Genomic DNA, 14637 nt, shown 5'->3' with positions numbered 1-14637 from the left:
GGTGTAATATGATAGTCTTGGCTAAGTGATTAACCTTTATTCAGCCTCAGCATATCTAAGGGTTCAGATACACCCTCATGAGCAAAGGTGGCTTAACATGGTTGTTAGCCGATACAGTCAGTGGGATGTACTTTAAAAAGACCTTATGTGATTCTTAAATTCGTGATGCCTCCTTCTCCCAACTCCCCATTCCACCCAGTGCCAAGTTGAAAATCTCTGCCTAAGGTTTTTCCCTCGCCCACTCAAAGATCTTTCGGATTGAAAACTCGTCTTAACTGGCCCCTCCCAAGGAGGTAGCAAGGTCTCTTTGGCCTGCTGGAGTGCCATGGATGTTGGTATCTAGGGTATAAGGGGTCCTCATGATTCAGTGTTACATGCTCACTTGCACACGGCTGATGTCCTGGCACTCCCGCCAGGACGAATGACCACATGCTGTGGTCGCACTGAAAGTGTGCTGATAATTCTTTCAGTTTCCCCAATCTTCAAGTTACTCTGAACCCCATCATAGCAAGTAATCTCCAGTTATCTGAGTGATAAATACAGCTAGGAGTGTTTAATGAAATTATAACCAATATTTTCATTTATCCTCTCACAATAATGAAAGCAAATTTCGAAAAGATCTTTCCTAAATTCCACATCTCCGAAACCCAGTCTTCTAACAGGCTCTGAAATGCCCATAAGTGACCGTAGGCACCAGAGAAAGCAGGTCGGGTCTGTACAGTCAGCCCCGGAATTATCGAAAGTGGGGTTTTAAAAAGAGCATAGCAAGGATTAGCCACAATTAAGCACCGAATATAAGTATCAGTAGTCAAAATATTATCCACGCCATGAGCAGCGTTTACATACAAACTTAGCTGTGTCTACAGTTATATCATTTTTCCCCCATTCCCTTTTTCCCTTCAGCGATCAATGCCATGATCGACCCGGACGGAACGTTGGAGGCCCTGAACAGCATGGGGTTTCCCGGTGTCATCTTGCCATCTCCACCCAAGCAGAAGTCCAGCCCCGTGAATAACCACAGCAGCCCCGGTCAGACACCGACACTTTGCCAGCCAGAAGCTAGGGTTCTTCATCCTGCTGCTCTCTCAGTCTCAGCTGAATTTGAGAATGCAGAGTCTGAGGCTGATTTCAGCATACATTTCAATAGGTTCAACCCTGACGGGGAAGAGGAAGATGTTGCAGTACATGAATGACTTTCTCTTGATTGTTAGAAAATAATTACCTGTGGAATGACTAGGAATTTTGGAAGCAGCATAGTGTTGAGTTGTACAAAACACGACAGCTTGGTCAAGTACAATCTTATTATCTCTGGCTTCTGAATTTTATTTATTTATTTTTTCCCGTAATGTGGTATCAAACTCATCCTTTCAGACCACTTAGATAACCACTTGATGCACATATAAGAAAAAGCAGATGTGGCAATTTCACCTTTTGTAGTTTTATGATTTTCAGATTGAATCATATCATTGCATTCTTTCCCTTCATAGATCCTTGTTTTTGTTTTTTTTTTAAGCCGTGCTGTGACCTACAAGCAAACTAAATACGCAGCATATCTGACCCCCACGTCTCCTGTGCCAAGCTGCTCACTGAAATGGACTTTCTTCATCTGTACAGATTTGTTAAACACTTATATTTGCTTCTTAATAATAGGATTTATATTAGTACTCATTACCATTGGATACGATGACACATTACTCTCCACAGTCAAATCAGCCTTTCAAAACAGTCGTTCTTGTGTTCTAAAATTTTCCAACATATATGTGATTTATATAACTTTGTTGCTACGTAAATTGTCTTGGGGTTTACGAAGATGAACTATTATGTTTGCACTAAGATTTCTGGGAGTGGTAGGTGGACATATCTATATATCAATTAAGGACTAACTGTCTTTTTTTGTACATAGGAGATTGATACTGTATTTGTTTTAACTCCACAGTGTTTTACTCCACTTTCAAAAAGATGAATTTGACACTTTTTTCAATTTGTTTTTATGGAAGTAAGATTTTGTCCCTCATTTTAAGGCAAATGATAACTAGAAAGATTAAACTAGACGGATAGTTTAAGTGGAGTATATTTTTAAAACTAAGAAACATGTACATTGTTTTCCCACGTTACTAAGTTTTTATGTGACATTGGAAAAAAAATTCCCTTGAAATGATCATGAAGTTAAAATTTTCTTCATTAGGAGACTTGGAGAACCAGTAGTCAGTCATAAGATTAGTTGATAGTTTCACTCCCAAGCAGTGAATTGCTTCTGTGTGTTTCCCTGTAGAACCCAATAGTAAATCCTGTCTCAGTCTTACTCATTTGTAAGAACCCTGCAAGATGACAACGACAGAGGCTTTGGGCCTGTGCTACCAAACAGGAAGCCTATGAAAAATACCTTCTCTAAACCTGCTTTTTCTCTTTCCGGTAAGGCCACATTTGGATAAGTTTAAAAAGAAAGTAATTATCTCTGTGTTTCCAGAACACTATAATTTGGGTGGATCTTAATTCAGTTAAGTATTATTAGTAGACTTGGAATTTCCCCTTGACCCCATCAGTCTCTAAAGGTTAAAACTGCAACCTTTGCAAATTTATGAAATGGTCTTTAATATTTCAACAATAATCCTATGCTACATTAGTTTTAAAGAACTAACTCTACACTTCAAACCTTTACAGGATTTGAAAAACCCTGTATTGTTGGGCCCGTTCATAAAGACTCAAAAACAAATCTTTTTTGTAGAGCCGTAGAAACAAAAGTCTGTTGTATAATGGATCTCATATTTTTCTTTAAATTAAAAAAAAGTAAATAAACTATTCTTCTTGAAAAACTAAATTCCCCATTCTGTCTAATAAAGGAAGACTGAAAAGGGTTTTAAAGAACATGAATGGAAAGATACAAATGCTTTGAAGGAATGAATGAAACGTTAAAACAGGGTCAATCCATTTGAAGAAAAAGTCAAACAAAATCACCATTGTTCTCTCTTTTATTTAATGTTTGGGTACTGATCATATTCACATGGAAGTACAAGGTAAGGAGTTGCTTAGGAAGATATTAGCATCTACTCTACTTACATTATTGTTTAAGTGTTTACACAGTTTTGTTTAATTATAAACATTTGGCCTTTTACTATGTTATTTTTATTTTTTATGAATACATTATTCACCTTATTTATTTTTGTTACATTTATTACTTATGTTATTTTGTTATGCATTTACAACTCCATTTTTAAATAAAGTGTTTCTGGAACTTTATACAATGATTGTACATTTTATTTCTTCTACCATCTGGATTGCTAATACTTCATTACTTCGCCAAGTACCCATTTATACACCGTTTCCAAAGCCTAGCAAAAGAAAGAATCCTTCAGTTCTAATTAATGTGTGAGAACAGTCAAGAGGGTAAGAGGAGGTGCAGGCTGCCATTTTTTTTGGCGTTCTCAGCATATGCTCCCACCGGACCTCAGACCATCACATGGGGCCGTAGTATTTGGTAAGCTCTGGGAACTCACTTGTTTTTTATACAGTGTTTCCAGAGATGCAGTTTGTGGATGTGTCCACTGTGCCTGCCACAGCAGAAAAGTGGCCTGAATGGGAAATGCTTCTGACAGGTTGTGATAACCCGTTTGGAAGCAATTGAAAATTTCAGAAAAAGAACCCGAATCCAAGAATATTGGAGCTCATGGCTTGAATGGAGAAGCTAACATCAGTATGAAGTATCTGCTCTTTTGGAGAGAAACAGCCTTCTGACCCATCAGACCTCAGAGTTTTCCATATTTTACTCTATAAAAATAGCTTACTAAAAGCACAATCAGTATAAGAGCCATACAGTAGAATAATATTTAGCTATAAAAAATGAAGTACTAATCCATGCTGCAATATGGATGAAACATGAAAGCATTATGCTAAGTGAAAGCCAGTTGCAAAAGGCCACATATTATGAGTCCATTTATGTGAAATGTCCAGAATCAAACTCCATAGAGACAGTGACTAGTGGTTGCCTGTGGCTGGGGTGGGGGAATGGGAAGATTGGAGGGGTTACAGTTACAAGGGTACAAGGTTTCTTTGGGAGTGATGAAAATACTTAAAATTAATTGTGAGGGTCACAAAATGATTGTGCGCTTGAAATGATTGAATTATAGCATCTGTCTATACCTATATAAAATAAATATATAAATTGCACCTCAAAGTGGTTGCAGAAAAGTCAAGGAGGAGAAAGTGGTGTCAGGTGAAGATGAGCTTGATTGCTGAGCACGGAGGGGGGCGGGGTTACCTGTTAGCATTCCTCCTGGCCCGTGTATATCTGCCCTCTACTTTCTCCTTTGCATTGGTTTTAAAACTTACTGGTTCTCTCGCTGAGTTAAATAATATCTTTGATACGTTCTTTTTTGGAAAGAAAAAATGGGATGTTTCTCATGAAGATTTCTAGTTATCAAAGTAAATCGTACTGGCATAACTAGAAGCCAAGACACTTACAGCGTCGATGTTATGTTCTTACCTAACAATTTTAGTATCATCAGTCTAAAACTAGCAGCTCCTATTTGCTAACACTGGTAGGTCCTCATTTAACCTTTACAACAATCCAGAATTGTAGATAAGAGATAACTAGTCTCATTTTACAGAAGTAGAAGCTTGAGTCACATATAGTCGTGGCAGAAAGCCATTCAGTGGGGTTAGAGATCCTGCAGCTACACTTAATATAATTTTGGCTTTGGGCAAGTGATTTCAACTCTAGCCTCGGTTTCATTATGGAGTGAGATTCGCCTAGCTGATCTCTAAGATATCTTCCTGCTATATTGGTTTGTATTCTCTGACCTTCAAACATTGTGCTCTTTTCTCCACCCCCAGATTTGTGGCAGAAACATATTTTGCTGCCTACAGGAATTCCGCCTCTCTTCCTATTTCCTTAAGTAAGCGACTCACCAATTTCATTCATGTTATTCTTCCTTAAATTGCTAATCCCAGAAATCTGCCTGTTCCATTGCTTCGCCACAATATTTTGCTCGTTTCAGTTCCACTCACATCAAGACTCCAGTGGTTTGGGCTAAACCAGGGTGGCCTGGCGACGATGGCACCATTTCCATGGAAAGGGGCCTTGTGCCTTCTGAGCCCCCTCTGCACGGTGGGCGCTTCCTGGCCAGCACAGCATTTTGAGAGTTTGTTTTCCCTCATGCTTCCCCTTCGGCGAGCACAATGGCTCATAGACTCGGGAAGAATGTACGTGGCGGGAGAGAAAGCAAAAGTCGACTCTAATTCTCTGATTTTGAGTCGAGGCCAGAGTCCTTAGGAGAATTTACGTGACTTGGAGAAATGAAACAAAGATTCTCAGGCTGCAGTGGATGCCTAGAAAATGAGGACCCTAAGTCCCCAGAGCGTGGGGGAGAATCTGCCACAGCCTCCCATCAGTGCCACAGGGAGACAGCAGTCTCCAAGGAGGACCTGTGACAGCATGTCAGAGCAGGCAGTCTGTCCGCAGCCTGGAAAGTTCCCCTGGACTTGATGGCACAGAAGCAACAGAGAGCCTTCGGACCAACGGGTCGGGGTCTGGGACCGAGCCCCCTCAGAGGTGACCTCTGCCTACAGCTTGACACAGTGCAGAATGCTGTAGCATATCCTGGGGGCAAAGGGACATTTCAAAAATCATGAAGTCAAGGATTGTCAGCCTGCAGTGATGGGAAGCCTGAAATAAAAGTTAAAGTGGTTCAGAGAAAATGTGATATTTCTTACATATCTAAGTCTGGATTGTGGACTGATTGGATGGATGGATGGATGGATGGATGGATGGAGTGTGTTATATAGATGCATCTATATATGTCTATCAAACCAATAGAGATAATAGCCATGTGCATGTAGGTATAGCTCTCGCTCGCGCGCTCTCCGTAGGTATGTATGTGCATATACGGTTATAGATACAATTTCCCCCGTAACAGCAGGGGAGGGGGTTCTTATTGCCACTTTCCAGGCGAGAAAACCGAAGCGCCCGCAGATTTGGTTACGCGCTGCTACCCAAACACGCCGCGGGGAAAGGCGGAGCCGAGGGTTGAGCCCAGATCAGTTCGTTTGAAAACAGTCTTGACAAATTATTACTAGGTCCTCTTTCATCCCCCCCCCCTCCCCCAAAGTGTCTCTTTGAGAATAGACGTAGTGACTATCCAGGTTTGAAGTCGGAGAAGGGTTGTCCACGGCCTCCTTGCCTGGGCGTCTCAAAAGCCAAGAAGCGGGAGGTGGAGGCGACTCGCAGCATCTGCAGGTGCAAGGGGACTGCGAGGCCGTGATCAGAAGGCCTCGAGGTGAAGGGGTTGCCCCTGCCCGGCCGCGACTGCCCTGCTCCTTTGGGAAAGTCGGCTGGTTTCAATAGGCCTGTAAGGGGGTTAAGTGGGAGAAAGAGAGAGGCGCTGGCTCCGGTTCGTGGGCTCCCCGGGATCTCCCCGCGCCGCCGCCGGGGGGGAGCACGTTCTGGGGGACTGAAGTTTATATTCGTTAGGGAGCCACTTTAAGGACAAGGGATACAAAGTAACAAATATAAAAATTGTCACTGGAGTGAATATGAAGATTAGACAACTAATTACAAGTTTCAAAAGCTGAAAAAAATGCCACAACATCACCAAATCCAGAAAAAGAAAGCTCTACAGTATTTTCCCGGCCTTTTGGGGCTGCATTCTCTTTGATGCCACCGCACATGATGACGATTTTGTGATACCGCTTTCTCCAGAGAGGGTAGAAGGATCTTTCAGTCTCTCCTGCGCAGGATTGATGGCTTTCTTTTTGGGGTGCACAAGGGACTTCACCCATAGATGAACTTGCTGTTTATCGTTTGTGCTATATAAGCAAAGGCATTCTGATGAAAACCTACTTCTCCATGAACACTATTTGCATCATAAGATGGAAAGAATGTTCCACAGACCAGCCTCCAGCTCCACTCACTGGCGACCTTGTTTCTCTCCACTACGCACATACTGCCTGTAGGGGCGCTGTTGAGCACCGTTCGCATCCTGGCTGCATCATCCAGTCACACCTGGCAGAGGGAGTTGGCACCAGAGGCGGGTAGGAGGATTTCTGGAGCCCATCCCTACGCTGAAACAGATAGCAATAGCTTAACTATGCAGAGAAGAGACGCGAACCACATAATTAAAGCCTCCTAAACCCAAACAAAATATATCCCAACTCAAACTCCCCTTATCTAGGTCTCCCAAACGTCCATGATGATTCTGACTTCACCTGACACTAGGGTGGTGGGAGGGAGGCGGGGTTCAGAATGGAAGGAGACAGTAGCCTTAACCAATTGCAAATTTTACACAAAACATGATTCTGTCCACAAATGACTGGATCTGTTCCGGGCTTTGGAAGGGGCCGATGCAAGTAAAACAAATTTTTTAAGATTCACTGTAAATCTGCGTTGAACTTGCCCCTTTGCCCCACTTCCCCGTGCCTCTCCAGCCAGAGCACTTCAGCCCTCTGGAAATGTACTGCATTATCTATTCACCAGGAAGTACTTATTGAGCATCTATCTATTTTAGGCAGTGCGATTGGCACCAGAGTACAGCAGTAAGGACGGTGGAGAGGTTCCTGGCGACTTTCCGACGGTCGCACATTGCAGCTGGTTTCCTAGCCCAGCATCTGTCCTGACACAAAATTGTCAGAGTTCGTAAAGCAGCTCAGGGGGGTTGTGGGCTGGAAACGAACTTCTGCATGTCGGAGGCCCGGAAACGAACTTCTGCATGTCAGAGGCCTCTCGTGCCCCCCATGCTTCTCCTCCCACTCCCGCCCCCCACAGCCATCATTTAGCGATTTCCGGGATCAAACTTTACATCACCTCTAGGCAATCTTAAGTTTACTGCAGTCTCTAAGGGGAGGTCTCTTTTGAAAATCTTCAGGGAGGTAAGTGATAGATGCCTTGACATAAATGCCATCGTTTTATATTCATAATCTATAGCCAATGGATCAGCAAATACTGTCCCCAAGGTACTCCTAAACTTGACTTTCGAACTATTGCATTTTATTAAGACTCCGGTAGAGACATCAATATATCCTGAAAGAGAGAGGAATCCACAAGAAGATATGTTTTAAGATATGTTGTCCTGGCCTTCTAGCTCCAGCAATAATAACCAGATATAAAAATTCTCTTCCCGTTAACACTGAGAGACACTGGATAAAATATAACATACATATTTTAATGACAAAATTGAATTCAAAAATTACTAGGGGTCAGGATTAAAAAGGAAACTGAAATACATAGCTGATTCTATGGTCTTGCTGGGAGATGGCTGGTCACTGGTTCTGGGTGACCAGGGGGCTTAGACTTTCATGCAGAGAGAGGAAATGAGCCACGGCTGTTTGCATGATAGGGAGTCAGAATGGAGATTGTTACACGTGCCACCTCAGGGGAAAAGGTGACCTGGTATGAGAAAGAGGCAATGTTTGAGGAGGAAAAAGAGGGTCTTTTTCTAGAAATGAATTTAGAAATGGATCCTCGGATTTATAAATCACAATGAGTCTCAAACTCGATACATTTTTCTTCAATACCTGGTTACATTGTAGTGAAACTGGAGAACACCAAAGTCAAAGAGAAAAACTTACCAAGACTTACAACTAGGCGCAACAGCCAGAAAAGCTAGACTATAGGGGACTAACACATTGTTTATGAGAGCACGTTTGTGCAGAAGTACAAAAGTATATGTGGGAATGGTACGCATGCATTTCTGAATCGAGTTAGCCACGAGGATGGCGAGAAGAGGAAGTTGACGCACATCAGGTGAGGCTTTAGCTGGGCTGAAATATTTTCTTTATTTAAAAAAAAAATAGCACTTTTGCTTACCAAAATGATGAGTTCAAAGCAATAAGATAAATAGCAATAACTGTCTCAGATAGTGTGCCATATAATTTACTTTCTGTGCTTTTTTGTACGCCTGAATTGTTTCAAGGTAAATGTAAACTTCCCCCTTCCTATTTCATTTGTGTCTAAAGAATATCAATCAGTTAAAAGATTAAAATTGGCACTGAATTTATGGCATGTCTACTTGTCATATGCACTTGAAGGAGACAAAATGTAAAAAGGACTAAATTTGCTCTGAACTTCTCTTCTGAAACTGAACTAGCATTGCTAAAAGGAGCAAAATTCTTTAAGCTCACCTATTGGCTCATGCAGTTACAGACGCCGGGGCTAACATCCAACATCTGGGCCTCTCTGTATCTCCTGCCTTCTTTTCAGGAAAATTTATATGCAATGAAGATCTGAATTCCTAATGGAATTCTTAAATTTCAAAATTCCATTTTTAGACCCTTTTTATTTTTAAACAATGGCTCTTTGGACAATGACTTAGCTGTGATCTCAGCTAGATGCAGGGGGTGGACGGGAAGACTTCTCCAAGGGTCTCTTGATAATCCATCATGAGCTACTTGACTTAGTTTATTGCCTTAATTGGCTTCCAGGGTTTTCTCATTTGGGGAATTATCCCTAGGAAACAAGGGTTGAGGATTTAGAGCGAAACAGAGGAAGGAGGGAAAGTTCATAATGATGCATTCTCAGGTCATCTCTCTTACAAGCAACAGGGGGCCCGATCTCCCAGGGCCACCTAATGAGATGTGTAGACTAGGCACCAGAAGGCGGGAGGAGCATTTATTCACCAGCTCCCACTTCCCACTGTTTAAGGTTTGCACCATGCAGCATGAAATCTCTCACACATTCAGGTGATGCTAGCGTAAGTGCTGGGCCGGCTTCCGCAGGTGTTCCATGCTCCTGCAGGTGTTCCATACTATGGTGTCAAAAAGTAAGAAAAACGCTGCAGTAGACGGGAGGTGTTTGCCGGGTTCCATCTGCTCAAAGCTAGATGCTGTAGCAATGGCTGAAGTAAGAGGCGGACCAAGAGGATGCGAGGCAGGGCACAAATGTTGTCCCATACAGGTTGTCAGTGGAAACATGGCAATTTCCTGGGCTGTATAAAATTGAAACGCTCTTACCTACCCTTTTTCAATTACACAAGAGATAGTACTGGACAAATCCATGTGTCATTTCCGTCTTATCACTGAGGGAGCAAGAGTGTCCATCAGGGATGCTGACTTTTAGCATTGGAAATATTTTTCATTCCTCTGCATTTAAAGCAAACAATCTTATATAAAATCAGTCATGCCCCGGTTTTCCGAGACAGTGGTAAATCCATTCCAGAACCCCACAGGAGTTGCTCTTGGGCAGAACCCTTCCCCAAGCGCAGGGAGCCTGGACGACAAGGTCGCCAACCCCCGGTTACCAGGGGGAAGGGAAACCTCCGGAGGCTCGAGTGAGGCAGTTTTTGAACAAAATAACTGGCTGAATTATTTTACACTGCAGTAGGAAATTTAGAGACCTCACTTCACCAAGAGGATATCTGGATGGAGAATTAACCTGTTTAATAGCTTAAAAGAAGAATCCAGGTGATCCGTGGGTGACCAAGTCCTAATGGCGTGTCAGAGAAAGGGGTCCCTTGTTTTCAGGCCCGCCTGTCTCAGGGTGTCTTCCCACCCGAGCCCTGCTGCTCCCACCTCGTGGGGCAGAGAGCCCAGCGGTAGCTGAGCCTCAGTGTCACCTTGTCCTGAGGGGCTAGGGACCAGCCCTGGTGTACATCTGGTGTGTGACAGCTTCCAGGCAAGTTTACAGCGCATTATGTAATTTCTGATTTTACTTGAGTCACCATAAGATCTCATCTTGCTCAAGGAACTCTGCAGGGAATTCCTGCCAAATGGAGTTAGGACGAAAAATTAGCCTATCAAAAAAAGAAAAAGAATCACTAACTTCAGTGTTTGCAAATTGTAGTTTTAGATGCCTGGGATCATGAGACTTGGGTGTAACTTATTTGGTGTGTTTCATCCCAAAGCAGCCAGCCGGCCCCTTTGCTGAGACCAGCATGGTGAACCTGAGCGGCCGCAGAGAGAGCGAGGCCATTTTCTATCCCACGTTGGGATTTGTGGAGCCCTGCCACATACACGTGTCACCGAAGGCTCATAGTAACCCATGGGCACGTTTTATCGCCCACTACATAGACGAGGAGAGACGGAGTGTGCTAGTGGCCGTCCCAAGGTCAAAGAGCTTCTAAGTGGCAAGGGCAGCACTGCCATCTGGGTCTGTTGGCTCTGGCTGCAGTGGGCGCTCTGAGACGTCGGACAGTGGGAAGGGGAGACCTGTTTGACCCCAAGTGGAGTGGAAATCTCCCTAGATGCCCCCGCAAACGTTTCAGATGTAACACGTCTTACGTTAAACCCCTGAGCTCTCACCTTATACCGACCCTGCTCCCCCGTAGGCTTCACCATCTCAGCTAAGGCAACGCCAGCCTTCCAGGTCTCAGGCAAACACACAAAGAAACAGAATCCTCGGAGTCATCCTCGCCTTCTGTTCCTCACGCACCCACATCCAGCCTGCTACGAAGTCCTATTGACTTTGCCTGGAAAGATATCCGAAATCTGATCACTTGCGACCCGCTCCACAACTATCTATATGCCTGCTCTGAGTCCCATCATCACTCGTATGGATTCTTACTAGTTAGGAGATCTAGTCTCCTTGCTTCTTCCCTTTGTCCCCAGCATAAGCCACAGTGACCTCTTTAACATAGGACATAAGTCACCAGCCAGATCAGTTATTTGTTGGGTCCCAGCCCTGCACTGGCTCCTCATTTCACTCAGTGTAAAAGTTCAAGTTCCTACAGTGACGACAAAGCCCTGCTTGCTGGCTCCCGCCCATGGCCCTGGCCACCTTCACCCCTACTGTGTCCTCTTCCAGCCCAGCCACCTGGCTTCCTTACTGTTCCTCGAGAAGCCCAGGTGTGTTCTCACCTCAGGCCTTTCCTCTAGAAGCTGTCCTATCTCCGTAGACTCTGGTTGGGCAGCTCTCTGACCTCCACATCTTTTCTCCTCACCGAAGGCTGCCCTGAGAGCTCAGCACCGCGTCCTGCTCCACCCCGCCACGTCTAATCCCCCTCACCCAGTCCTGCTGTCTTTCCGTCACCCTTATTTCCTTTTTTATTGTTGTTACTATTATGTATTATAACAGGTAATAGGTACACCGTGTTATTATTCACTTCTGTCCTGTGACACTCCCTGGAAGAGAGTTATACTGCCCTCACCCCACGGACACGGCTGAATGACTCACTCTGATTGATGACACGTGAGCAGAGATGCTGTAGCCAGCGTGTGGCCCACATGTTTTTTATTCTGCTCTGAGGTCTTTACATTTGACTTTTTTCACTTTGCAGTAATACTTTTGAGTTCATCCATTTTCTTTTCTGAGTTTATAACATGTTGTTCCTTTTCATTGTAGAATAACACCCCAAGGTGTTACAGATCACAGCCGCCCCAACGGCTGGGTCCCAGAGGGATGGCAGCGTGTGACAGAACTGCACTAACAGCAGTGGTCAGGTAGCACGGGTCACAAAGGAACCTTTTGGTAGAAGCCACTGAGATTCTGGAATGGTTTGTCTATCCCAATTGATATACATCTGTCTCTTTTGCTCATTAATGTGTCATAAGCACCTAGAAAAAGTTTGGCACGTAGTAGTAAGTCTTTAATGAGTATTTGCCGAATGAATGAATGTTGAGGAATGGCATTTAAGGAGTGTCAGGGATATTTCTAATCCCCAAATATTCTTCCCTTCCCTGGTTTCTGAAGGCTGAGACGTTAATATTACACACGTACTCTTTTAGGTTAAGCATTATTACGTAAACATTTTTTAAAATATGCTATAATTGAATTTATTAATATTCGAATACAAATAATGTATTAACACAAATAGGGACAAAGAAAATATTATCTGGATTGTGAAAAATACCCTAGTAATTGGAAAGGGCCCTAAAGAGTCATCACCCATTGGTCAAATGATGTTGAGGTGAATAATCCTTATTTTAGAAGCTGGACTGTGGCGTCTGTTTCTGAAATCATTATTACACAAATGGTTTAACTCTGATTGTTGAACTTCTGTCATTAACACTGTTTTTTTGTTTGTACTTTAAAAATAACTTTCTTGAAGTAGAATTCTCAACTGAAATTTACTAACTTTAGCTGTATGGTTTGATAGGTGTTTGCTATTTGCATGCAGTGACATAACCTCTCTTACAATCGAGATGTTAAAGAGCTCCGACCCCCGCTGATGCTTCGTCGTGACCCTGCGGTCAGTCCTCTTCCCCACCCCAGCCAAGGGCAACCACCGACCTTTCTGTCTGCATGGTTTTGCCTTCTCTAGACATTCATATGAATGGAGTCTTACAGTTAGTCTTTTTTGTTTGACTTCTTTCATTTGGCAATACTGTTTTTGAGTACATCCGTGTTTCTAAGTAAGTAGTATTTTGTTCCTTTTATTGCTGAGTAGTATTCCAAAGTACAGATATACCACGATTTGTTTATCCATTCACTTTATTTCATTTAATTTTGGTAAGATGCACATAACTTAAAATTTATCATTTTAGTCACTTTAAGTGAACAATTCAGTGGCATTAAGTTCATGCACAATATTGTGCAACCATCACCACCATCCATCTCCAGAACTTTTATATCATCCCAAACAGAAACTCTGTACCCATTAAATAATAACTCTCCACCGTCCCCTCCTCAAATCTCTGGTTATCATTGCTCTACTTTGTGGCTCTATAAATCTGACTCCTCTAAGTACTTCTTGTAAGTGGAATCATACAATATTTGACCTTTCGTGACTGGTTTATTTCACTAAGCATTATGTCTTCAGTGTTCATCCATGTGGTATTTTGTATCAGATCCTCATTTTTTTAAGGCTGAATAATGTTCCATTGGCTGCAATCATTACATTTCATTCATCCCTTCATCCGTTAGTGGACGTTTGGATTGTGTCCACCTTTTGGCCGTTATGAATAATGCTGCTATGCACCTTGGTGTACGAGAATCTGCTGGAGCCCCTGCTTTCAATGCTATTGGATATATAAGTTGAGATATAATCGCTGGATCATATGGTGATTCTAGGTTTAACTTTTTGAGACACCGCCAACTTGTTTTTAACAACAGCTGCTTCATTTTACATTCCCACCAACACTATACAAGGGCTCCAGGTTCTCCACATCCTCACCAACGCTTGTTATTTTCCATCTTTTTAAAAATTATTTTTTATACTATCCATCCTAATGGGTGTGAAGTTTGTGGTTGTGGTTTGTAGTGCATTTCCCTAATGGCTAGTAATATTAAGCATTTTTTCCTGTGTTCATCGGCCATTTTTATATCTTTTTTGGAGAAATGTCTATTCAAGACTTTTGCCCATTTTTAAATTGGGTTGTTTGTCTTTTTGTTGTAGGAATTCTTTCTATATTTTAGATATTAAGCTATTATAAGATATATGTGAAAATATGTGAAAATATTTTCACCCTTTCTGTGGATTGTCTTTCCACCCTCTTGACAGTGTCCTTTGATACACAAAAGTTTTAAATTTTGGTGAAGTCTAATTGACCTACTTTTTTGTTTGTTCGCCTGTGCTCAGGTGTCATATCCATGAATCATGACCAAAAAAATAAAAAAAAATACTATGAAGATTTTCCCTTCTGTTTTCCTCTAGGAGGTTTACAGTTTCAGGTCTTACATTTAATTCTTTAATCCATTTTGAGTTAATATTTATATGGTGTAAAGTAAGGGTCCAACTTCATTTTTTTGCATGAGGACACACAGTTTTCCTCGCA

The 14637-nt window shown here is 42.5% G+C and overlaps 1 protein-coding gene across 1 annotated transcript in view; it reads left to right on the top strand.

The window, feature by feature from the left end:
- CEP170 (centrosomal protein 170) overlaps positions 1-3237 on the top strand; it is a 118689-nt gene extending 115452 nt beyond the window's left edge. The window contains 1 exon segment of the mRNA XM_039883226.1: positions 904-3237. Coding sequence (XP_039739160.1) covers positions 904-1193 — 290 coding nt within the window. The 3' untranslated portion in view covers positions 1194-3237.
- Positions 3238-14637: the final 11400 nt, after the last annotated feature.

The sequence above is a fragment of the Pteropus medius genome, unplaced genomic scaffold (genome assembly GCF_902729225.1).
Source record: "Pteropus medius unplaced genomic scaffold, Ma_sr-lr_union100, whole genome shotgun sequence".
In the NCBI taxonomy this organism is placed as follows: domain Eukaryota; kingdom Metazoa; phylum Chordata; class Mammalia; order Chiroptera; family Pteropodidae; genus Pteropus; species Pteropus medius.
The sequence above is the reverse complement of the archived record's forward strand: the minus strand, read 5'-3'. Positions and strand labels throughout refer to the sequence as shown.